General features: G+C 54.6%; 1 protein-coding gene across 3 annotated transcripts; it reads right to left on the reverse strand.

Moving 5' to 3' along the window:
• Positions 1–360: 360 nt before the first annotated feature.
• Positions 361–22,784, reverse strand: Napa (NSF attachment protein alpha). Of its 3 annotated transcripts, XM_063252989.1 has the most exons (12): positions 22,095–22,113; positions 19,565–19,670; positions 12,033–12,112; positions 9,819–9,935; positions 5,503–5,549; positions 4,347–4,424; positions 4,131–4,186; positions 3,970–4,054; positions 3,344–3,448; positions 2,221–2,289; positions 1,824–1,874; positions 361–1,039 (listed from the first exon to the last, which is right to left on the reverse strand). In XM_063252989.1, the coding sequence occupies exons 1-12, from the start codon at positions 22,096–22,098 to the stop codon at positions 938–940; spliced, it is 900 nt and encodes a 299-aa protein (XP_063109059.1). In that variant the 5' UTR covers positions 22,099–22,113; the 3' UTR covers positions 361–937. The 3 variants fall into 3 exon arrangements, with proteins under 3 accessions (XP_063109059.1, XP_003464659.1, XP_023418595.1); XM_003464611.5 differs by lacking the exons at positions 19,565–19,670; positions 22,095–22,113 and adding an exon at positions 22,538–22,784; XM_023562827.2 differs by lacking the exons at positions 5,503–5,549; positions 12,033–12,112; positions 19,565–19,670; positions 22,095–22,113 and having other exon boundaries at positions 9,819–9,878.
• Between the last annotated feature and the right edge of the window lie 649 nt (positions 22,785–23,433).

The raw sequence follows: 23,433 nt of genomic DNA on the forward strand, positions 1-23,433 counted from the left end.
TTCGCTGGGCAAAGGGTTCCTGTTGTCTCCTCCCACCCTTTACACCCACTTGGCCTCATACTCTGCTCACCAAGGCTGCTTCCTCTCCCAGGTGACGGATGGGACAACTGTCACTGGGATGTTCAGCCTGCCTGCTAGGGGAGTGCGGGTGAGGGAGAGGAGTCATGGGCCTCTTCCAGCCCTTTCCCCAAACACTGCTGCTAGCTGTTACATCCCACCCGCCAGTGGCTCAGGATCCCAGGTCTTAAGAGTTCAGGCACTGGGATCCATCCGGTCTGTTTCCAGGCCAAGCCTGTCCAGAGGATGTGCCCCATGCCCCACAAGACCTCAGGAGCAGGGGCAAAGAGGAAGAGACTCATGCAAAAGTGGCAATTTTTATTTTCCTTCTTGGGGCATTTGGAGCTTCCGAACCCCGGACCAAACCTCAAGCACAAGGGAGGAGCAGCGCAGAGTGGGTCTGGGGAAAAACCCTCTGGGTGCTGGGGCCGTGGTCTAACCTGAGACAGGAGGCCAGGGTGCAGGACAAAGCCACCCTTGGTGGTGAGAGGAGGTCTCAGTGGCTACTTGTGCTTAGAGCTCTGCCAGGGGCCAAAGTGGGGGTAGACACCAGCCACGAGATTTGGCTGCTCCTGCGCTGGGCACAGATGCTGACCCCTGATGCCCAGCAGTGCTCACACAGGGGTCTGTATCAAACTGCTACAGCTGACTGGGGTGGAGGACACGTTAGGGGCTTAAATAGACAGGCAGGGGCGAGGGTTGTAGCGAGAGCAGAGGTGAGTGGCCAGTGGCCGGGCCTCTGGTGCCCTGAGGTGCTGCTGAGCCGCACCACTGCCCTGGTAGCCCATGGGAGTCCCCAGGTGGGTAAGGAGAAAGGTCTTGAGCAGGCTCAGTCCACCACTGCTGCACGCACCAGCCAGCAGGAACAGTGGGCGACAGCCTAGCGCAGGTCCTCCTCGTCGCCCTGGATGGTCTTCTTTATGCGCAGCAGCATGGTGGTGAGCCACTGGTCCAGCCGGGAGATGGAGTCGTACTCCTTCACCTGCCGGCACCGCGGAAGGCACTGCATCGGGCCTCGGCCCCACCAGCCCAACCCAGCAGCTTGAGGTTCCCAGCCGCTGTCTCCCTGGGTCTCCCAGCAGGAGCGTGGGGCCCCCACTGGGGAAGCTGCTTTGTGTCTTTACTACCCCGGCCTAACGTTTCCTCAGGGAGAAATGCAGTTTGAAAAACAAGAAAAACAAAACTGCAGCTTCCTTGTCTAAGGGTGGGTCAGAGGCCGGGCCCTCGTGCCCTTCCATCCTGGCAGGTGGGGTGTAGCGGGCTGTTCTGCCCTTATTGGGACCAGGGAGAGACTCAGGAACAGAACTGCAACCTGGTGCAGCTGAGTTCCAGAATGTTCAGAACACTGCCAGGAACAGAAGAGGTCCACACTGGTGAGGTGAACGGTTCCGGGGGGGGGGGGTCCTTGGCTCCTTTTTTCCTCTCCATTGCCAGCTGCTTCTCCTAGGGTACTCATAGTGCCCAACCCAAGCCAGCCCACTGTTCTCCCCAGGGAACTTCGGCGAATAAGGAGACCGTGGCTTTCAGGGGCAGAGTGGAGGGGCTGTGGATCCCTTGGGGACAAGGCCAGGTGCCCTTCCCCCCTAAACCTCAGTGCATCATCTACAAAGTCAGTGAACATCCCGTGTAACTCCCAGGGCTGCCTGTGGGCATTCTGTGGTGGGCGACTGAGGAAGGGCAATCACAGAAATGGCCCACAGGCCAGAGATAGAAAAAACTGGAGGGCAGCCTGCCCCAGGGACTCAGCCGCCCATGCGGCCACTCACCGACTCTGTGTAGCTGTCCACGTTCTGTTCCTCGTGGGCATCCAACAACTTCTGTGAGCAAAGAGTATGGGGAGTGAGGGCCAGGGGTCAGAGGCCTGGCCCAGGTTAGCACCAAGGGCTGAGCAGGAATGGGGGCTTGCACCCGGACAGCAGAGCGTGGCGTGTTGGTATCCCATGTGATCTGCGCAGATGCCAACCCCAGCTCCAAGCCCCGCCCCCAGTGCCACCACTGGACCCGCTATTCTCATCTAAAACAGGGAGAGGAGAACAGCAGAGAAAGGAAATATGACACAAGCCCTGGGGAGCTGCTGGACAAATCCTGGAGCTCAGAAACTACCCCTCCCCGGCCGGCCACTGTAGGCAGGTGTGCCCCGGTCATCTCCAAGTCCCCACTCACTTTCATCAGCTTGCACTCCCGGGAGTCAGAGAAGGCCGGGAACAGCTCCTCGTACTTCTGGACAGCAAGCTGGGCAGCAGGGAGGGAAGGAGAGGACAAGCTCGTGAAGGGGCCGCTGGAGACAGCCGGCTGGCATTGGGGACCCAGGGAGGGCTGTAGCCCTGAGTCAGCACTTTGCCCTCCTCCCCTGCTGTCTGACGCTGTCAGCTGGCACTGTGCCTGGGGGCATCTCCATGGAGTTGAGCTCAGCACCAGGCTGGTGGCAGAGATAGCTGTAGAGAGGGACAGAGTTTCCCGGCCAAGTTCCCAGCACCTCCCTGCCTGTCTGTGCCAGGAAAGTACACAAAGGAGCATGTCTTTGTGCCAGGCCACAAGCTGGGTACTGCACACATTCCACCCTTGGCAAGGACCTGGGGCTGGACTGATAGCGAGCTCATTTTGAAAATGGAGAAACAGCTCCAGGGAGGGCAGGGGTGACTGTGAATACAAAACCCAAGCGTGGGGCCTCAGGAGGAGAGCACTGCCTAGTACAGACCAGGCCTGAGCTCCATCTGTAGCACCAACTGCCCCTACTTTAACAGCCCCAAGTCACAGAACCCTTCTGGAAGCAGATGTGAGGGAGCCCTGGGCCCTGCAGCGTCCCTGGGGTCAGGTAGGGAACTCCTGTGAGGCAAGAGGACTCCTGGAGGGCTCCCCCGTGCTTTTCCACTGCATCTCTCCCAAGTCCTGACACTGGGGAGGGCCTGCAGCCTCCATCAGGGTCACAGCCACGCCCTGGGGTCACAGGGTCTGGGATGCTGGGCTGCAGTTCATTGGTCCCCACTCGGCCTCAGTGAAGAACTCAGCCTCAGTGTCGCCATGGGCAAGATGAGCTGACACTGGTGCTGCCCTCATGGGATAAAGGATTGAAAACTGCAAAAGGAAAGGGTCTGGCATTGACCCAGCTGAAAGGTGGGAACTTAACAGCCTCCAGGGCCTGACAGGGAACACCAGGGTGGAATCCCAGGAGGACAGCTAGGGCCTTGTGTCCTGAGACTGACAGGCCACATGGAGGGAGAAGCTGGCCCTTTCAAGCTGCAGGAAGCGACCTGGCAGCTGCACGGGAGCGCTAGGCGGGGCTCACCTTGGCGTTGAGCGAGTCAATGCAGAAGTGGCAGAGCGCCGCCTTAAAGAAGTAGTCCTTGGCACTGTATTTGAGCAGGGGGCTATCCATGGCGGTGGTCCCCACCTGTGGCCATGTAGAAGTGGCACTATGAGCTCAGGACAGGGACCCTGGGGCAGTAAGCTAAGGACCAACCCAAAGAGGAGGCTCGGAGCACAAGTGACCAGGGCCAGGGTGTATGTGGGAGAGCAGCCAGGTGTCCATAGGCCTCCTGAGATGCCTGAGAAGTCGGGGAGGCGGCATCTTGCTGTCAGGCCTCATGGGAAGCTGGCACACAGTGGGCAGAGGGGTGGCAGGTGAGAGAACATGAGAGGCAGCACCCACTCTCCTTCCCACCCAGGAGAGGGGGGCTCATGTGACACTCCCTGCCTCCCACTGAGGACAAGTGGTCCCCGCTCTACCACTCCCAGCCTCATCTCCCCATGGGTCCTGCAAGGCTGCCCTGCTCTGAGGCCTTTGAACACCTCTGGGAGAGGGGATGACAACACAGGCTGAGTGGAGAAAGCCAGGTGAGCTGGAGGTGAGGGACACATTTGAGAGTGAGGATGCAGCAAGAGGCACGAGGATGGGGAAGGCCCCACGCCCACCTGCTCGTAGATGTCGATGGCTTTCTGGTACTGCTCCAGCTGTGCAGCGTAGCCCGCCACCTTCAGCAGACACTTGTTGGCTGAGCTGTGGGAAGGAGAGGGGCATGAGGGAGGGGCAGCAAGTCCTGTGTCGGGCAGGGCTGGGCGCAGGGCCGGGCTACCTGTTGGACTCCTCGCCTTTGTAGTAGTCTGCAGACTGCTCATAGTGGGCGATGGCCTGGGGAGACATGACTAGGTGTGGACTGGATGCCGTATGGCCTCCTCCACCCTCAGCCACCACTCCTGGGACATGCTGGGCCCAGGCTCTGCCAAAACTAGGGGATGGTCTGGGTGCACAGCCAGGGAAGCAGCCTGGGTCCCAGCCATCACCCGCTCACCTTCTCGATGTCCACCAGCTCCGTCTCGTAGATCTCGGCGATGGAGATGTGGTGCTTGGCTGCGATCGTGAATCGGCCCTAGGGGACACAACGAGGGGCTGCAGTGACACTCCCTGCCTACAGCTCCCTCCTCAGCCTACCACCTCAGCACGAGTGAGGTCTGTACGGTGGGCATGGTGACTGCCACCAGGTTGGGCACTGCGTGGGCCACCTCTGCCAGCCCCCTGTGTCTTGGCCTGTTTCTACCCTGTCTACAACACAGGGGCACTGATGTCTGCAGAGGAGTTGGGTGGAGCCCTGCCTGGGGTAGAGGCAGGGACAACTGGCCCAGAGTCACTGAGTAAAATGCTCTGTGAAACCAGGACCAAGGGTTTCAAGACTAGTGCCCCATTCTGAAGCCTCCCCTGCCCATGCCCAGTGTACCCCAAGGGGTCCTCCCAAGGGGCACCCGACACCCTCTGCTTGCCTCTACTGCTGTTCATCCCTCACCAATGGCGGTGGAAAGGGCAAGGTCCTGTGTCCAGCCAGACCTAGTTCTGGGTCTCAGCAACTCCTGCTTGGAGGTCTGTGTTCCTGGGTGAGCCATTGTCCCTTGAATTCCCTCACTCAGCGGTCATATGGGCTCTTGAGAGCTCAGTACCACAGAGCAGGCACAGTCAACCATTTGTGGTGTTTGGCTTAGTGGTTCTGCTACCCCTGTTAGGGTGATCACAGCAGCACTGCTTGCTGTGACACAGCAGAAGGGCAGGGATCTGTCCTCCCATAGGGCAGGGCTGACACAGGTGGCCCATAGCAGGAGCTTCCCACCCAGCCTGGCCTTCTGCACTACCGTGAATTGCCACTCTGATGGTGGGGAAGGCAGACAAGGGGTCAGTGCTTTGGAGAGAGCGTGCGTGCGTGCGTGCATGTGTGTATGTGCACAAGCGCGCGTGCACATGTGCACATGGGCAGGCACAAAACCCCACCGCATCCTGAACTGTAAGTCCAGCAAACACAAGACATGATGGCCCAGGAGGATGGCAGAAGGACAGGAGGGAGGGGCCACTGGCCCAGTTTAAGTGGCCAAATCTCATGGGCTCCCACTGCCTGCCTGCTTTGTGGCAGAACAAGAATCCTGCTTAGGTGCTAAGGCGGGGATGCTAAAGGGGCGCCTTACCATGTCTGTGTAGATCTCGATGGCTCTCATCAAACAGTTGATGGCCTCTAGGAGGACAAAAGAAACAGCGTTGGGGGGAGAAACAACAGTGAAGGAGAGGCAGCAGATACAGGCTGGCAGGGAGGGGCAGGTGCCCAGGGCTGCCAGGCCTGTGTCCTGGCTCTGGCCAGACTGATTTTTCTCTGCCCAGTGGGACACAATGGGAAGCCGTTCTCTCTGGGGCTGCCACTGTACCTCCAGATTTGCAGCAGCTACAGGGACAGGGCACAGCTGGCACTGATAGCCAGGTTCCTACAGGCATTCTGGGCTACTCAGCAAGGCCCCAATCTCAGAGGACAGAGGTGAGGGTCACGGTGAGGCTGCCCTGGGGGTGGCAGGGAGCCTGGGCTCTGCTGGCCCCACCCTCTATCACTGCAGGTCTCTTGAGCAGACTACCCCACACCACTGCCCTAGGCCTCCACTGAGGGAGGCGGTGTGTGCTGTGCTGTACCCTGCCCTGCCCTGTCCTGCCCTCCGCAGATGGCTGGCACAGTCCTCTGCTCTCAGCACCTTCCATCCTTGCTCCTGCCTGCCCCTAGCCCTTCAAATTGCAGGGTTCACCAAAAGATACCCCAAGATGGCACTGGGAGGAGGAGCTGGGCTACCTGTGTTGTACTATCTCTTCCAAGATTTTAAATTTGGGAAAGGCTCTTTTGATGAGTTATTTGGAGGACAGAAAAGCATGAGTGGGTGGCAACTTCTAACAGATAGAAATGAGCTCTCAGAGTGGCTTTTTTAAAAACACTGTTTTAGTGCATCTCAGGAGAGGCTGTTGGGGAGGGAGGGTGAGAAGGGCAGGGGGCAGAGGACCTGAGTAGGCTGCAGGGCTTTCCCCTGCAGGACAGCACTGGCACCAGGAAGCAGATACCTGGCGCCTGCTTACAGTGGGCACCAACAGCAACCTCACTCTCAGGGAGACACCTGAACAGAGGCTCTGAGCCAGGCCTATCGCTGGGCCTCCAGAAGTCCCCAAATGTCCCTAAACGTACATGCACACAGAGGTGTCTGACTGCTGCTCTGGGAGTCTGTTGGTTTCATCCAATTCTGAAAAGCCTGTGGGGGCCTAGACAAGACACCAAAACGTACACGATGCAACATGGGTCTAGACTTTTAGCTGGGAGCCTGAAGCAGTAGGACAAAGGAAGGGATGCTGGGCATGCTCCCATAATCCCAGCACTTGGGAGGCTGAGACAGGAAGACTGCCTTGAGTTTGGGCTACAAAGTAAGTTCAAGGCTATACAGTTCTGAACTGTATAGCAAAACCCTATCTCCAAAAACAGAAAAAAACCCACAAAAACCAAAAACCAACAAACCCATGTAGTATAGCATGCAGAGGTGGTACAGCAGAGGTGGTACAACAGGAGAGGACAGGTCAACAAAACAGGAGTCCAGAACAGTGTTATTCTCTCACATGCATGCACGCTCTATAACTAAGCAGGAAGTAAAGGATGCCCAGCATCCAGCTGGGCTGACTCGGGGGAGAGGAGGCAGAAGCAGTCCCCACCAAGGCCCAGCCACCCATGGGCTCCCTGCCCTGGCCCTCTGTGGGCCAACGTGGTAAAGGATGCACCCCAGGAAGAGAAGCAACTGCTAGCAAGGGTGCTGTTATGAGGCATAGCACCTGCTGTGGCAGTGGGGGAGGAACACAGATTTACAGGGCTAAGACTCCTTTGTGCCAGCTCCTCGCTCTCGGAACAGCTGTCCTGGAAAGTGGCAGGCTGCCAGCTGACACCCTGGCCAGCTCTTGGATGAGCTTCTGACACTCACTGACACTGGGCTTATCTCAGGTCACCAGACTTTGGGCACTCGTGGTCGTCTCCGCCCTCCTCAGTCTGCCTGCTGAGAGCTCTGCAGCCTGAGCCTGGGGAGGTGCAGGGGCCCAGGCTCTCATCCCCCCACCACCCCAGCTTGCACTCAGCTGCCTCTGTACCCAGCTGCAGCTTTCCTGCTCACCCAGGACTCAGCCCACTCCTATTCCTCAATGAATTAGGGACAAGTCACAGAGCCAAGCCAGGAAGTGGGGTGTGTTAAAAGAGGCACATGTCTGGTATATTGTAGGCACTCAGCATGTGCAGGACAAGACAAGTGGGGGCTGGACCACTCCCTGCCCAAGCACACATGCACATCTGTGTGCCAGGCCCCAGCGACCAGGTTGTCCATGGAAGGGGCAGCCAACAATGGTGAGGACACTGAAGAAATGCTAGCAGAATCGGAATCAGCGGTCACCACAGGCCAGCAGCCCACTCTGCAGATGGCAACTGCACTGGCAGGGTGGAGACCTGATTCACAGACTTCTGGAGAGACCCAGAGGACATGTGCCTGGACAAGACTGTTCAGGTAGGGGAGGAGACCAGCAAGGAAGATCCCAGCTAGGGGAAACTGGGTGGCAAAACACCATGTGGGCCCCCAGCTCCACTTTATAAAGCACTAGGCTGAGGAACAAGAGCTGTATCCCACTGGACCCTCAGCACATCGGGGCCTGGTGCTGTTCTGGCATATCTGCACATGGGTTCCTGGTAGGCCTGTGCTTTAACACAGGACGGAACAGAACAAGAAAGGAAGTGATCTGCCGGAAGCCACGAAATTCTCATGGGCATCACTAAACTGCAGCGCCCTTCCCTGTGCAACCTGACTGGTTCCAGACACAAAGCAGCTGTCACCTCCATGCAAATGTGATCACAGCAAGACGGGTCATACCCCAACACCCTAACTCTCGGAAGGCACCTGAAGTAGGTGGGGCTGCTCAGCACAAGTCCTGCGATTGAACATGGCCAGGCTCTTTTCTCACAGCTGTGTTGTCCCTGCCCCAAGAGACCCCCAGCCAAGTCCTCAGTGACCAAGCTGACAACCTCAACACCCTCCTATTGCTCTGAGTCTCCTCATCACACTGCCATGGTTTGTGCTTCTAAGGCCACTATGAGCCAGGCCCATCTTGCACTCCTGGGTCAAGGGCAAGAGTCAGTGAGACCAAATCACACCAGGTCTGTCTGCAAGAGCACAAGGGAGCACAGCAGCTGCCACGCCAGAAACAAGTTTTTCCAGTCACTCCGGATGGGGCAGCAGCTGAACAGCACAGATGGCAGGCAGCATCACCAGGCCCACCAGTTCCCCAGGGAGCAGAAGGGAAGGCTGGGGGAAAGCTCTGCATGGGACTAGTGAGACTCCTAGGGTGACTCCTGCTGAAAACACACCCAGGGTTGCCCTGGGTTACCAAGTCATCCACAAGGTCTGCTGTAACCCCATCTGTCACAGGGCTGCTCCCCCTGGAGCCTGTCTGGCCCAAGCCCCAGCATATGACCACTCAGGCCCACATCTACTGGCTGCTAGCTGAGAAGGGGTGACCTGCAGACAGGACACAGCGGAGACCCCAACTACATGAGGCAGTGCTCTGGGGGCTTCAGACACCCTGTGCTCTGCCGTGAAACAGCCTGTTCCAGCAAGGACTGGCCTTTATTCCAGTACCTCCTTTAAAAAGAATACTCATATCTGCTCTCCTCTCGCCTGACAGGGGTCTTGAAATTTTCATGTAAAAAATGTCTATTTGCTAAAATTAAAGGTTAGAACCTATACCTGGCTCTAAGATTTTAAATAACAAAATTCCCAAGCTTAGGGATGTAGATCTGTAGTAGAACACATGGTCAGCATGCACAGGGCCTAGATTCCATCCCCAGCACCACACAAAACCCCATCCATCAATCGAAATTCACACCCAATAAATCCCCATGTCAGTGGCCACAGGCTGGGCTTCTGCCTCAGGAGGAGCCTGGTGAAAAGATGTCTTGTAATGGAGCTTCTGTCCCTGAGTACTCTCATCTTAAGGGACCTGTTTTCAGACAGCTCAAGCTGAGGCTCTGTTCTCATGGATTTCTCCCTGGATAGGGAAGCCAGGTTAGGATAATTTCCGCTCCTTTTTCGGCAGTGACTCCTACCTGACTCGTTTTCGAACGCCCCCACTCCCTTCTGCATGTTAATTCTGACAGTGGAACAGCTTTGCCTTGCTCCCTGGCAGGCGGAGGGTCTGAAATGTAACTCCCACTCCCAAATGCTCCGGAGGGGAAGGGTGGGAGGGGAGAGGAGGGACAGGCTGCGTATCCCTGGGGAGGAAGGCGGGACTGGAGCAGGACAGAGTGCCAGTCTCAGGAGGGGAGCCAGCTTGGAGGTTCAGACTCTGAGCCTGTCACATGGTGGCCACTAGAAAAATCCAGTCACAGGGACACCTGAGGACTCTGAGAATGCTCAGCTGCACTGGCGGTCAGTGTGGCCCTGGGGGTTCTCACCTTGGGGATCAGCTTTCTTGAAGGCATTACCAGCGTCCACAAAGCAGGTGGCTGCGTCATGCTTGCTCTGGAGCTGCAGGTGCAGTTGGGCAGCCTGGCAGAAAGCGTTCCCAGCAGCTGGAAGAGACAAGAGCAGCCCAGCTTCAGTGGCTGCATATAGGCCCTGTCCAGGATGGGGCTTGGGTTCTTAAGAACGTGGAAAAAGGTCCAGAGAGAAGTCAGCCCAGGTGAACAAGCCCAGGGGAGCCTCAGGGTGGCCTATATACTTCATGCTGGTTTTGCAACATCTCCAGGGCCACCACTGGTGAAGGTGCTGGGATAAGGCGGATAGAGCCGAGAGCTGCGAAGGATATCAGACTGAGGTGCGGAGGCTCCAGCACCCACTGGCTTGACAGTCCTCTCCAGTGAAGGCAAAGTGGAGGCTGGGGTGACAGGGGACAAGCTCAGAAGGGTGTCCCAGGAAGAGAGGCATACAGGATGAAGTTATCTAACACCTGTCCACCTGCTCCCCTTTCCCAGTCTATTTCTTTTCCCCAGCTCCCCAACACTCTTTCTGCCAAATCCTCTAGCCCTGTGCTTCTGGCACACTGCATAGTGAGCAGAGCACTACACTGTGAGACACCCTGGGGGGCTAGGGCCCCAACCCAAAAGGGGAAATAGCTTATGGACCGCAAAAGCTCCTAGGCAAACTGGGCATGGTAGCACATGCTATAACCTAGCATTTGGGAGGCTGAGGCAGGAGAACCGCTGCAAGTGCGAGGCCAGCCTGGGCTACAAAGTGAGTTCAAGGGCAGCCTAAACTGCACAGTGAGACCCTATTTGGGAAAAAAAAAAAAGCTCCTGGATATGCAGAAGGGCGCCTACCTGCCCTGAGCCACAGGTACTTTCTGTAGGTCCCCAGCCATTCGTCCAGACATCTAAACCAGCTCTGGGAAGCATCAGGGCCTCCCTTCTCTGGGGCTTCACTGTGATCTCACTGAAAGGTCCAAATCTTGAGCTCTAATTTTTTTTTTCTTTTTATTGGTACCAAGGATCGAACTCACGACTGCCTGCTTGCAAAGCAGGTGCTTATGCCGCTGAGCTAAATCCCCAGCTCCAAGCCCTAAATTTTAAAAAGCAGGGATGCTAACAGGGAGAAAGTGACCCAGGAAGAGTGAATGCTACCACATTTTAGGGGAAAAGCAACATGTATGCAGCTGAAAAATAGGCTGCCTTCTCTCAAGGCCCTCTGTCAGCCTGGGAGCATAAAAACACATGCAGCAGTTGGCAGTATGTGCAGTGCACTTTGCTGAATGTCAGAGAATGCTCTTCTAATTTCCAGGAGACCAGCCAATGCTGCCCTCCAGTCATGGTGCTGGCCCAAGCTACCCTGCACCTCTGTGCTCCACTTCCAAGGCCCCATCTCCTATGTCCAAAAAGCTCTCCCAGGTCCCCAAACTTTTCCCTGGTCCATTTCCTTGACCCACTCTTGCTGACATTGGAAGCTACCACTAACTGGGCTAAGTGTGCTGGAACACTACTGCTCTCCTCGGGCCATGGGCTCTAAGCAGAACTTCACCTACAGCCCTCCGGGAGCCTGCTGCCTCATCGGGTGAAGTGCCTGGGCCCTCAGAGCAGATTCTATTTCCCCATCCTGGCTGTGCTGCCTACTCGTCACAGTAGCCTGGGCAAGGTGCTGAGCCACACCCCAGCATCTCAGTCTGTTTTTTTGTGCGTTGTTTTTGAGGCAAGGTCTCACTATGTTGTGCAGGCTGGCCTTGAACTCTCAGGGATTCTCTTGCCTCAGCCTTAGGGTAAATGAGGATATTAATGGCACACTCAGGGTAGCTGGGACAAGTCAATTAAATTATGCATGATGGACTTAGGAGAGTGCCCCAGAAACGATGGGTGTCATTAATGTTATTATTGGAACCTCTTGCCTGTTCCCCTAGCCCAGGATTTGGACTCCAATGGAAGCCAGAAGATTGCTTCCAGAAAAACCTAAAATTCTCAATATAGGGAGAAATCTCCCAGAGCTCACCCACATGAGTCTAGCAGGACTCAACGGTGTCCTCTGTCCTTTCTGTCCTTACTTGACCTCTACCCTTCCACCTGGACCACATGGCCTAGTGCCCTACTGCAAGTGGGCGGTGGGGCCTCCGGGCCGGCCTAGGCCAGGCCTGAGACGGGAAGCTGAGGGGCAGGGGAGAAAGCACGCCAACAGACAGCACATACCACTCCAGTTTTTGGCCATTTTGAACATATTTGCTGCTCTGGCGTACATTTCGCATGCTTCCTCTATTTTGGATGAGCCTCTGAGGAAAAATAAAAAGGAAAATGCATAAGGAGACTATTTAGTCTGATACCAGAAAGAGAACACACGTTCTGCCAGGTGACAGCAGAGATGTGCTCCTACCCCTACACCCTCCCCTCCCTGACACCGATACGAAACCACCTCCCCCAGCCTCCCAGGGCGGCCCTGTGCACCAAGGCACAATCTGCAAGGGACGCATGGTTGTGGTGCCCTCCTGAAGGGACACTAGGGTGGCCGCCAGCTCAGTGAGGGCTTCCTGACCTCCACATGCAGCCCAACAGCCTCTTCGTGAGTGGCAGGGTGAGCAGAGGGTGCCAAGCGCTCTGCCAGCACCTCTTCCCATAGCCTGCAGAGCATTCTGGGGGATGTACCCAGCTACTGACACCTTGCTGCTCCCCTAGTGCCTTGCACACAGCCAGTGTTCCTCCAAGTCCTTGCCACCTTTACCCATCCTGCATGGGCAGAACAGCACAGCACAGCACAGCACAGCACAACCATGCTCAGATGCACTAGTGTAAGACGTAAATGCAAAATGCTTTCACTCATGTGCCAAAATAAGGAAAATAGAGGATGAAAAGAATAGAACCATACATGTTTACATAAACACAGAATACTTCCAGACAAACCACAAGAAGCTAGTGACAGCGTTTTTCCCTAAGGTGAAGTTTACAGCACTAGGCCAGGTGTGGGAGGCAGACTTCTACACTGCCTGCACGGTGCTGCCTAATGGTTTTTACCATCTGCACACACTCAAGGAAAAAGTACATTTTACTATCAGTCTTTGTATTTACCCTGTAGTTCCACAATGAATTACATTCCTAGCAATTTATCCTATACAATGAATCAGAAAAATCACAAGGATATTTGGCACAGCATTACTTAAAACTATTTTTAAAATTTCTGTGGATGGAATCAGGGCCTTGTGCATGCCAGGAAAGTGCTCCACCTCTGAACAACATCTCCAGCCACAAGGGAACATGCTGTTTTGAAAAATAAAAGGAACTCTCTTTGTGCAGTTTTACCGTAGATCCTCAACTTGCAAGCTGCACAGACAGCCCTCTTTCTGACCTGGAGGGTTTTCACTAGCAGCTCAGCCCCGAAGTCCATCCACTCCACCCTAAACCCCCCCAGGCCTAAGCCATGAAGTCTGTGGTCTTTGTACTCATTCCAAGTCCCACCACGCACATCACCAGAGAATAAAATTCACACTCAGGAGCCCCACCATGTTCTTCCCACTAAGACTTAATAGCTGTGTTGGCTCTTTAAAAAGGGAAAAGGGGGGCCAGGATATAGCTCAGTGGCACAGTACCTGCCAGTGGCAAGCATGAAGTTGAAAGTTCAACTCCTGATACCAAAAAAGAAAAAAGGAAAAAAAAGAAGGGGGAAAAGGGAGGCCTGGGTACTTTGCCACTCTGCTGCACACATCCTCTTCACTGCTCCTTCCTACACTCAGGTCAGCTGGCCTGTACTAGTCCTGGCCACCTGCCCACACTGACCACAGGTGCCTGAAGATGGTGCTCAGGAGGTCTGGAACTGTGACACTCCCCCTGCTATCAGGGAGTGCTCTAGACCCCTTTTAAATTTTAGTGTCAGACAGGGCAGCCTCAAATTAACAACCTTCCTACTTCCTTCTGCCTCCCAATAGCTGGGGTTTTGGGGACCCAGGTGATTCAGATGACTGAGCAAATCTGGGGAGGAAAACTCGGGCTACCTACCAATCAGCCAACAAACACCGAAGTGGGTGCTGGACGGCCAGCAGGGATTAGAACCCCAGCCCCAGAGTCCAAATTACATCAGCCAGGTAAGGTTCATCTCAGATAATTCTGCCCCCCACTGTCCCCAGCTCACCCACAAGCTCCCCCCAGGTGGCCAACACACGTTTTCCCGGCCCTCTCCTGGCTGTGGAGAGGTGAGGAACATGTCTAAGTTTCTAGCAGAATTCAAAACCTCAGGAGGCCCTTCTCCCTTCAGAATGTTCTCTTTGGCTGTGATGCTGGGGATGGAACTGCACAAACTGGGCTGGCACTCTACCACTGAGCTACACTCAGCTTCCGGAATGTTCTCTTAAAGGGACAGGTGCAGACTTCCATCACCTGTCTGCCCACCCAATGCTGCCAGCCCATCTTTCCCCTCTTTGTCCTGTGCAGCCCAGGCAGCCTCTGAAAGAGCTCAGGCTCCCAGCGGAGCAGAAACTCAGAGGCACAAAGCCAGTGAGCATCGATGAGCAGTGTCTGCCAGGCCAAGTTTGTTGGGCTCAAAGGGAAAGAGGACACAAAGCTCGTCAGCTGCCTGGGTTGAAGAGCTCTGATCCCAGCCTAAGCTGCATCAACCATTCCGACTGTGGAGTGGAAAAGCCAGGGGATGAGCACCTGCTTGGGCCCCAGCCTGCCTTCCCTCCCAATACTCAGATCTGGTTGCTGCTGACAAGAGCTTATCTCTGGAGTGGCATCATCTTCTGCTAGAGAGGAAGGGAAGTCCCTACAGGGGGAAAGAGACTTGCAGAGGTTTAACTGGCAGGATGGGGGAGGGTGTATATCTGAACATTTATTATGCAGCTGGTACTGGAGATCACAGCAAAGAGGAAGGGCCTGCTCCTCAGTAAACAGGATCAACAAGCCAGCTCAGAGGGTCTGCCTGCCAGGGGCTGGGGGAGGGGTAGCCCTTGACCCTTAGTCCTCAGTGACTAAAGAGCCTCGCATGGAGAAAGGGAAGAACATGCCAGACAGTAGTCACAGCAGGTGCAAAGGCCCTTAGACAGGAATACACATGGCAAGTTTAAGGAAGACAAGTGGGCCATGATGGCTATGGTGCGAGAAGCAGCAAGAAACCAGGAGAGAGGAGGAGGCAGGGAATGCAGCACTCTGGAGCTCAGGATAAGGATTTGGGACCCATTTTAACTTAACAGGAAAGTGACCGGAAGGAAAATGTCCCAGTTCCACCCAAGCCAAGCTATCGCTTGGCTTCTAGAGACCCCAGGCTTCCTAACCTGGCCCAGCTGGGCTCATGCTGCCCATGGAAGGGTGGCCTCCTAAGCCTGCAAGCCCCTGAAGAAATAGCCTAGGCCTTCTCCCTCTGCCTCCAGAAAAGCTCACTGGGCCTCCTGCTGAAGGGCTTGGGTGGCAGTGCAAGTGACAGCTGACAGTCCCGCCCCCACTGACCTCCTCCAAGCTGCCTCTGCTGCACACTTCCCAGGCCCTGGCTCTGAGCCACACTGGGAAGGAGGGAACTGATTTGGGCTGACCAGTGAGGGCTGTCTATAATTACCGCGCTGCACACCCCCCCACCATCACCACGGAGGAAGCTGTTTCAGGGCTCCCAGGCAAAGCCACCAAACTCCAGCAACTGCCATATGGAGGGTGAGCACTGCCAGGAAAGCACAGGCGCAGCAGGACAGGGTCAGTGGACAGTCGAAACCTCCCTCCCTCCAGCTTCTGGGCACTTCTCGGCTCCCAGAGATGTGCCACCCACTGTTCTCCCTTGTAGGTTCCTAAGAACCAGAGGGACAGAGGGAGTGAGTCCTGCATTCTGGGTCTGACACTCTTCCCCTCCTGCCACTGGCCTGCTGGCTTGATCACCAGTCAGTACCTTCAGTGAGGAAGAGGGACCCAGGGTCTACTCCTGCCTTTATAGGCCTTGCAGGGCTATGCTCAGACTGTGCCTCTTCATGGGGAACCTGGGTGCTGACTGCCCAAGATGCCCACCTGAAGGACCAGGTCCAGGAACCTGGGGTCTCACTACCTGTCTCCCAGAAGGCACTGGGCTCAGAGACCCTGCCCAAGCTGACAGTGCAGGAAATGGCAGGGCTGGGAAAGAAACCTTGGGGCCTGGAGATCCTGTGCTACCTTGGCCTCTCCCTCACTCAGCATCCAGGTATCCTCTAGAAAATGGACCATGTCCCTGAATGTCCCCACACCTCTCAAAAATCTAACAGCCCACGCCACCCCATTGCCTCCCTCATCAAGTGCTTTCTGCTCTCTGTTGAGCCAAGTTGGCCTCCTCTAGGCAGAGAATGACTTAGGCCATCCCTTCCCGAGCTCCTGGTACTGTCCAAATGCAGAAGGGATGTGAGACAGTAAAAGCATGCACGGCATGAGCTACTGGCCTTGCCACTCTGTTGATGGCAATGGCTTGGTCAGAGCTCAGGGTCTCCACAGTGCCTGTACCTGTGGTACCAGCAAGGACTAACCTCTCATGGGTGGCACTTGCCTGGGCCCCAGTGACACAGACAAGAGAACAAAGCATCCCATGCAAAACCCCCTAGCTCTGGAGGCATCTCAGGCCCTCTCATGACAGCCTGTACTGCAAAGGGCAAGTGGTAGAAACCTGAACAGTCTGACTCAGGCACCCGGCCAGAGGTATCCTCAGGCTGGGGACCTTCAGGCCTGCTGCCTTTACTCTGAAGTGGTGACAATCAGGGCTCAGTGCCTGGCATGGAGCATAGCCTGAAACTGGTGCCCAGATGGTTGCTTCTGGGAGGAGGACGAGGAGCTCAGAGAGCACTAGCTGCCCAGAAAATAGCCAGCCTGAAGCCCAGTGCCGCTCCTTGCTCGCCAGCCTCAGTTTCTTCCTCTGTCACGAGGAGTAAGCCTCATCTTTCTCCCAGCCGCAGGCGCTCTTATGAATGAGTGTCACTCTCACCAGGCCCCGGAGAGCACAGGTCCCAGACTGCCTACTTCTGGGTCAGCATGTGATTCACCTTTCCTGCCTCCACATTACCTAAGTGTTGTCCCCGTCATATGTTACTTTTCTCATTGCTGAGCCAAATACCTGACACCCAAAGTTAAAGGACAGGTTTATTTAGCTCACAGTTTGTAGAGGTTTCAGTCCATAGTCAGCTGGCTCCAAGGCAGCGTGGTGGGGCAGAGACAACTCATGGTGGACAGAAGGAAGCAAAGCAGCAAAGTAGTAAGGAGACAACAAATGACAAGCAGCCAGTAACAAGTGACCAGAGCAGCATTCTTTTTGTCCATTCTAATCTTTTTCTCTTTTTGGTCTTTTTTGAGACAGGCTCTCGCCATGGTGAATGCACAACGATCCTTCTACCTCAGCCTCCTGACTGCTGGGATTACAAGCGCATGCCACCACGCCTGGCTTCTGTCCATTATACTCTATAATGCTACAGGGTGGATCTTCCTGTAGCCAATCCCAGAGTTATATACCTGATCAGTGGATTAATTTAGTAATCACACACCTTTGACCTCAGTCTCACACACACTAGATTCAGCAACTCTGAAAAGCCCCATCAACTCGCATGGAAGCTTTGGGAGGCATCTAGACACAAACCATGACAACTTGCCTCTGGCTCCAGAGTCCTAGAAAACCCCCCCCCCTGCTTACAACACTAATAGCATAGTCAGCCCCCACATCCTCAAGTTCAATATCCAGATTCAATCAACTGTGTTCAAAAGTATTCTAATAAACTGCATATGTACTGAACATGTACAGACATTTTTCCCTTGTTATTAATTCTCCAAACAATGCAGCACAGTAGGTATTTCTCTGGTGTTTAAATTAGTTACTATAGGAAACCTAGAGATGACTTAAAGTCTATAGGAGACTGTGCACAGATTCACATACCTACTACGCACTGCAGACTGCTGCCTGGAACATTCTGGTATCTGTGCTGGGGCAGGGGTACTTGAAACAAATCTCGAGGCTGATGTGGGATAAGTGTACTTCTCTGTGGGACCATCACTGCTTTAGATTCTTAGCTCAGTGACAGCACCATTGCTGCAAATGTACATGGCCTTCTGTGTGTCTTTTTTTTTTTTTTTTTTTTTTTTTGATAGTGCTTGGGAAGGAATCCAGGGCTTATACATACTAAGCATGTACTCTAGCACTGACCTCCACCCACATCCCCTACGAATGTTCCTCCCTGCCTCCCTTCTCAGCACTGGGGACTGAACCCAGGGCCTTCACACTGAGCCATATCCCTCTCCCTCTATGTGCTTTATCTGAGACAGGATCTTGTTAAATCATCCAAGTTGGGTTCAAACTTGCAATCCTCCTGTCTTAGCCTCCCACAGTGCTGCGATTAGAGGCAAATGCCACTGCAGCCAGCTCCTCCTGTTTCTTACATGGCTGCCCCTTTGATCCCCAACAGGACTGCACTTCTTCACAGCTTCAGAATGAACATTTCATTTCCTCAAAAGACGCGCAGAAAACCCCTGGTTTCTCAGCAGCCTTACCTTGAATAGGAGCACTCTGGAAACATCTGTACAACCAGGCAGCAAGGGCCTAACTATGGGGAAAGCCAGGATCTCTCAGATGCCCCCAGAAACCTTGCCTGCCCTCAGGAAAGACTCAATGATGAGACTGGGTAAGTGGCCCTGAGCTTTCAGCTGTGGGTCTTGCACTGGCAAGACATTGTGGCTCTTGCAGCTCCTGCACATCAAAGGGGCTGGAAGCTGGAAGCTCAGCTGTGATCCCAGCAGGCTCTCTGTACAAGGACACCCTCTCCAATCTGAGCAGCAATTCTTCACTCGCAAAGCCAGTGACCCTGCCCAGCAAGCAGTGCAAAATAGGACCTGATCTGCCAACACTGATCTTTAGGAACACCCAGTTTGTATACAGAACACCCTGTCATCCCTATTGCCCAGCACCAGATTCCGATGATGACAGCTACCGATAATGATGCTAGTGACTGCTAAGCACCACCAGAGCCAAGCCCACCCTCGCCTTGCCCTGCACACCCTCCAGTTACCAGTTAGGACACCCAAGGAAGCAGAGCCCATTCTGATCACAGGTACCCATGGGGACAGAAGTGTTTACTTTGGACCTCTTGGGGGAAGGTGGAGAGGAGATGTTAGGGAGGGAGCACCCAGAGAACAGAGCTACCACTCAAAACCTGCACAATGGTAAAGGGCACAGCACAGAAGCCTCTGGACCTTCAGCAGACCTGGAGCAAGAAGGAAGCAAAAGGGCACCTGACTCTCCCCTTTGTTTCCATCATCACTCTCATTCATGATGTTTCCAGAGCAAAGTACAAGTTTGTGCTGTTCCCAAAGGCCCTGCTGCCCCGACACACACAGTCTCCTAACTGGGGAGCTCCACCTGTGCTGGCTGCTGATGCACTAAAGCTCCGCTAGCACAAGGCAGCCTAGAAGAACAAAGGGCAAAGGCTGCTCTCAGTGTGGGCGAGTCTAAGTGGCCCACTGGATGGGAGCAAGGGCCTCTGACTGTGGAAGCTGCCCTCGCTGAGTTTCTCAAAAGAAGGGCAAAGCACTAGGAATGGGCTACCCTCAGCACTCCCTCATCCAGCTTGGGGTGAAGGCCAGCCGTGATATGTTTAATCCAGGTGAGGCCAGCTCTAGGGCAAAAAGCAGTTGGGATGGTTCCTGCCCATAGAGGATGAAGTCCTCGCCAACTGACGTCTGATGTCCTCCAGTTCCTGGACATGCAGACTCTAGGCCAGCCTTGTCTACACCCCTAGCAGCATCTCTTGGAAACCCACCTGCTGGCTCTTTCAAGTATTTTGTGAAGGTTAGCGTTGGCAGCTCCCGAACCACACAGTTTGCCAGCATCCTTCCCAAACATGCTTGGAGATGGGCAGGAACTTCCTGGCAGAGAGACAGGGGGTGGGGGGCCCTCTAGAAGCTGACAGGCCAGGTCTGAACACAACTCCCCTGTTGACTGCAATGTTGGCAGCTAAACTGACTTCTCTAAACCCCTTCATGCCTGCATGGGGCTTTAGTGAGGACTAAGAAAAAACACAGGAGGTTAAGTACACAGCTCAGGCCTGACTCAGCAGCAGAGCGAGCACCCAGCTCATATCATCTGCTGGTTCCAGTGTCACTGCAGCAACCTCCCACCACCACTCTTGCCCATGCCAGCTGCTGCAGTCCTTTCTGAAAGGAAGGCAGGAATCCTTTGGGACCGGACCCTGCTGGAAGCCCCAGTGTTCCCCGTAGCACTCTGGCCCAGCCCTTGCTCCTGGGGCCTCAGGTGTCCCACCTGGACACCCTGGCCTGCCCTAACTTTAAGATTCACCCTGGAGGTCCCGTAGACTTTCCTGAGGCCTGCTTCACCTCTGGCCTAGCTCAAGCTGTCTCCTCTGCCTGGAGTGCTGCTCCCCACCATAGAGCACACCCCAGAACTTCTCGTGGCCCCTGGATGAAGGCCTCTCCTGTACAAAGCTACCCCTGGCTCCTCTGGATCTTATTTATTTATTTATTTTTTTTTTTGTCTTTTTCCTTTTTATGGGTACCAGGGATCGAACTCACGGCTGCCTGCTTGCAAGGCAGGTGCTTATGCCGCTGAGCTAAACCTCCAGCCCCGCTCCTCTGGATCTTGATCCTCCTGTCTCTGCCATCGCTCGGGGCAGAATGTCCCCTCACATCCAACATTTGTTTACGTCCTATCTCTGCTGCTCAGGATGATGCCCTCTCAGGCCTCTGCTCCCTTAGCAATGGCCTGAGCCACCTGGAGGCCCAGCTCATTCCTAACCAAAAGCCTGCATCCAGCTCGCACAGCGTCCCCTCAGTGCAGGAGCATCACGCCAAGGACTGAACCCAGGCCTTCCCTGCATTCACAATTAAGCTTTACTAGCACTTGGCAGTGTTAATCTTGCCTTCCCCACCAGGTGGCAACTGTCTCAAGGGCTAACAGCTGCTGTTGACAAACAGAACTCAACCGTACACAAATTTCTAGGCCAAAGGGACCAGAGAGGTTTAAGCGCCATCAGGAAAACTACTGCTGAAAACTGAGCTCTTGGTCCCGTGCCCAAACACTGCACTTGAACTTCTACCCTTGCAAAGAAGAAACATACACAGATCCATTTCCCACTCAGCCTCTAAACTTAAACATTCTTCACCTAATGAGCACAAACCCACTAGACCAGGTGTTTCTCTACACCAAACAGTTCACTGACATTCTTCAAATTCTTGTGCTAAACAGTAAGCAACCACAAATCACTCCTCTTCATTTATTTCCAGCTGCTGCCAGGCTCCTGATAGCCTCTTGCGAGCCCCAGGGCCTTTCTTTCTCCCTGGCCTTTCCCCCTAGCTTTCTAAAAGCAGCCTCCTCTAACCCCACCACCTTCCCCATCAGACTTTCTCTGCTTTCTGACTCTGCACTTCATGTCCAACAGTTCTTCCTCCCCACTAGCCCTCCAGTCCTTTCTCAAGCCTCCTATTCCCACAGCCTCCCCTGACCTTTTCAGGACCCTTCTTTGCAGTGCTCTCTCCTACTCCTTTCCAAATCCTTCCATCATCTCTGCCCAGGGCCTCAAGCCTCTTCCAGTCCTACCAAATCCCTAAGGCCCAGAACGTTCCCATTCCCTGTCACTCCTCTCTTCCCATCAAACACAGGCTTCCTGGTCTCTTCCTTCTGTGACCCCTTTGTGGACTTTCCCACCTTGGTCTCTCCATCAGCTCCTCACATGCCACCAAGTTTCATTCCTTCTGGTTAGTGTCAATATCAGAGCTTTAACCACATACCAAGCTCAATTCTAAGCACCTCACACATAAGGAAACCTCTAAAGTCGGTTTTACCAATGATCTCCTTTACCTTGGAAATTGTACAACTTATCCAAGATCGTGAACAAATGGCAGTCACCTTTTAAAATCTAGGCTTTTGATATTCCCAAGCGACTATAACTCTCATAGAACAGTCAGCTTTTATGAACTGACAGGAAATTTATGTGAAACATCTCCGAACTCCCTTCAGGCCCTTTTCTAAAACATACCAGTCACTCCTTCAGACTTGAGGGCCACACAACAGGCACTGACACCTTTACTCATTTTTGCCTTTCATGGCTCCTTTTCCCTGGCTAAGCCAAAATCACGTTTCCAACTCCCCGCCCAAGCACCCACAGTCCTAACCCCATGTCATGTGCTCAGGTCTCCTGAACTAATCACTTAACCAGATCCGCACTATCCCGAGCACCCGCACACAGACCCGGGCTCACTATTCTCAACCCAAACCGAAGTGCCTAATGTCAGATTCCTTCGCCCTCATCCTCTTCACTTTGAGACCATACCAACCCATTGCCTCGCAAAGCTGGAACTGCAGGCGCCTGCCTTCAAGCCCGGTCTGAGGCACCTTTCAAACTGCGTCCCCTACACTCCAAAGGCTTCTGCATCTGTAGCTCTCCCAGTTTTCTTAGCCTCTCGGCCTGGCCCCGCTTGAGTACTCAGATCCTCTTGCCTCGGTCCAGTTCTCCTCCAGCCCCCTGGCCCGTCTGCAGCCTGGGTCCCCCTCCCTGCCTCAAGATGGTGTCGCCTAAGCCTCTGCGTCTTCTGCCTAGGCGCCCTGCGCCGTCTCTGCCGGCCTTCGGCCTGCGTGTGCTCCGCTGCCTTAGGCCCCGTCACTTCCTTGCGGAATCGTCTGTCCCCTCGGCCCGAACGCTGGTGCCCAGCCCGCCACCTCGGGCAGAGGATCCTGCGTCCTCTCAGCCCAGATCCCGGCCCCCTCCGCTGGTTCTCACCCGAATAGGCCAGAGAAGAAGGACTGCGAGTTCTTCACTTTACGCTCCGCCTCGGCCAGCAGGGCCACTGCCTCCGCTTCCTTCCTAGAGTTGTCCATGTCGGCCGCAAAACTTCTCAGCAAACCGCCCGACTGGGTACTGAAGGACTCCGCTGCGGCCCTGCGGCGGTACACAGGCCAAAGAGCTCAGCGGGCTACGTAGACGTCGCACCGGCGCGCGCCGCCTGCGGCCAGAGCCCACTTGACTCCCACCAGCCAACCAGCAACCTCGTAGTGCGATCTGTCGCCCCCCCCCACACACCAAGGGCCACGCCCCCCCTCCCCGCACGCTGCCCTATGACTCTCAAGCTCCGAACGGCTTCGCGAGACATCGACGCATGCGCATACTCCTGAAGGAGGCAGGACATTCTCTTCCTAGCATTTGGGGGAGGGGGGCAAGACAAAGTCCACGTGACTGTGCACAAGCCAATCCTAATCCTCATAGCCAAGAAGCTGTCCCTAAAGTGCGGCCTCTGATTCTTCCTCGCCAATGATCAGGATCCATTGGCTCGGTCAGCCCTTCTTCGCAGAATTTGGGACTGGTCAGCTGACCACTGACGCTCACGTGACAGCACTCGGTTCACGGCCAGTTTGACAGTTCTCTTGCGCGTAGTCCCGCCTCTGCACTTTGTGTTCTTCACGTCTTCCCTCGGAAAGGCCTAGGTGATGAAAAAGAAATGTTCTATTTCTTGCGCCCTCTGCTGATCGGTGCTTGAAACTGGTTTGGAGAGTACTTAAAAAACTTAAATATGATAAAATTTAGAACTGAATTATACTAAACGCTAGTTGAAAAAAACAGCGCAGGAATTCTCTAACAGTAAATTTCATACAAAATGACTGGAAACAAATGTGTTAAAA

The sequence above is a fragment of the Cavia porcellus genome, unplaced genomic scaffold (genome assembly GCF_034190915.1).
Source record: "Cavia porcellus strain 051 isolate PalLab524CR breed Dunkin Hartley unplaced genomic scaffold, mCavPor4.1 scaffold_7, whole genome shotgun sequence".
Classification (NCBI taxonomy): domain Eukaryota; kingdom Metazoa; phylum Chordata; class Mammalia; order Rodentia; family Caviidae; genus Cavia; species Cavia porcellus.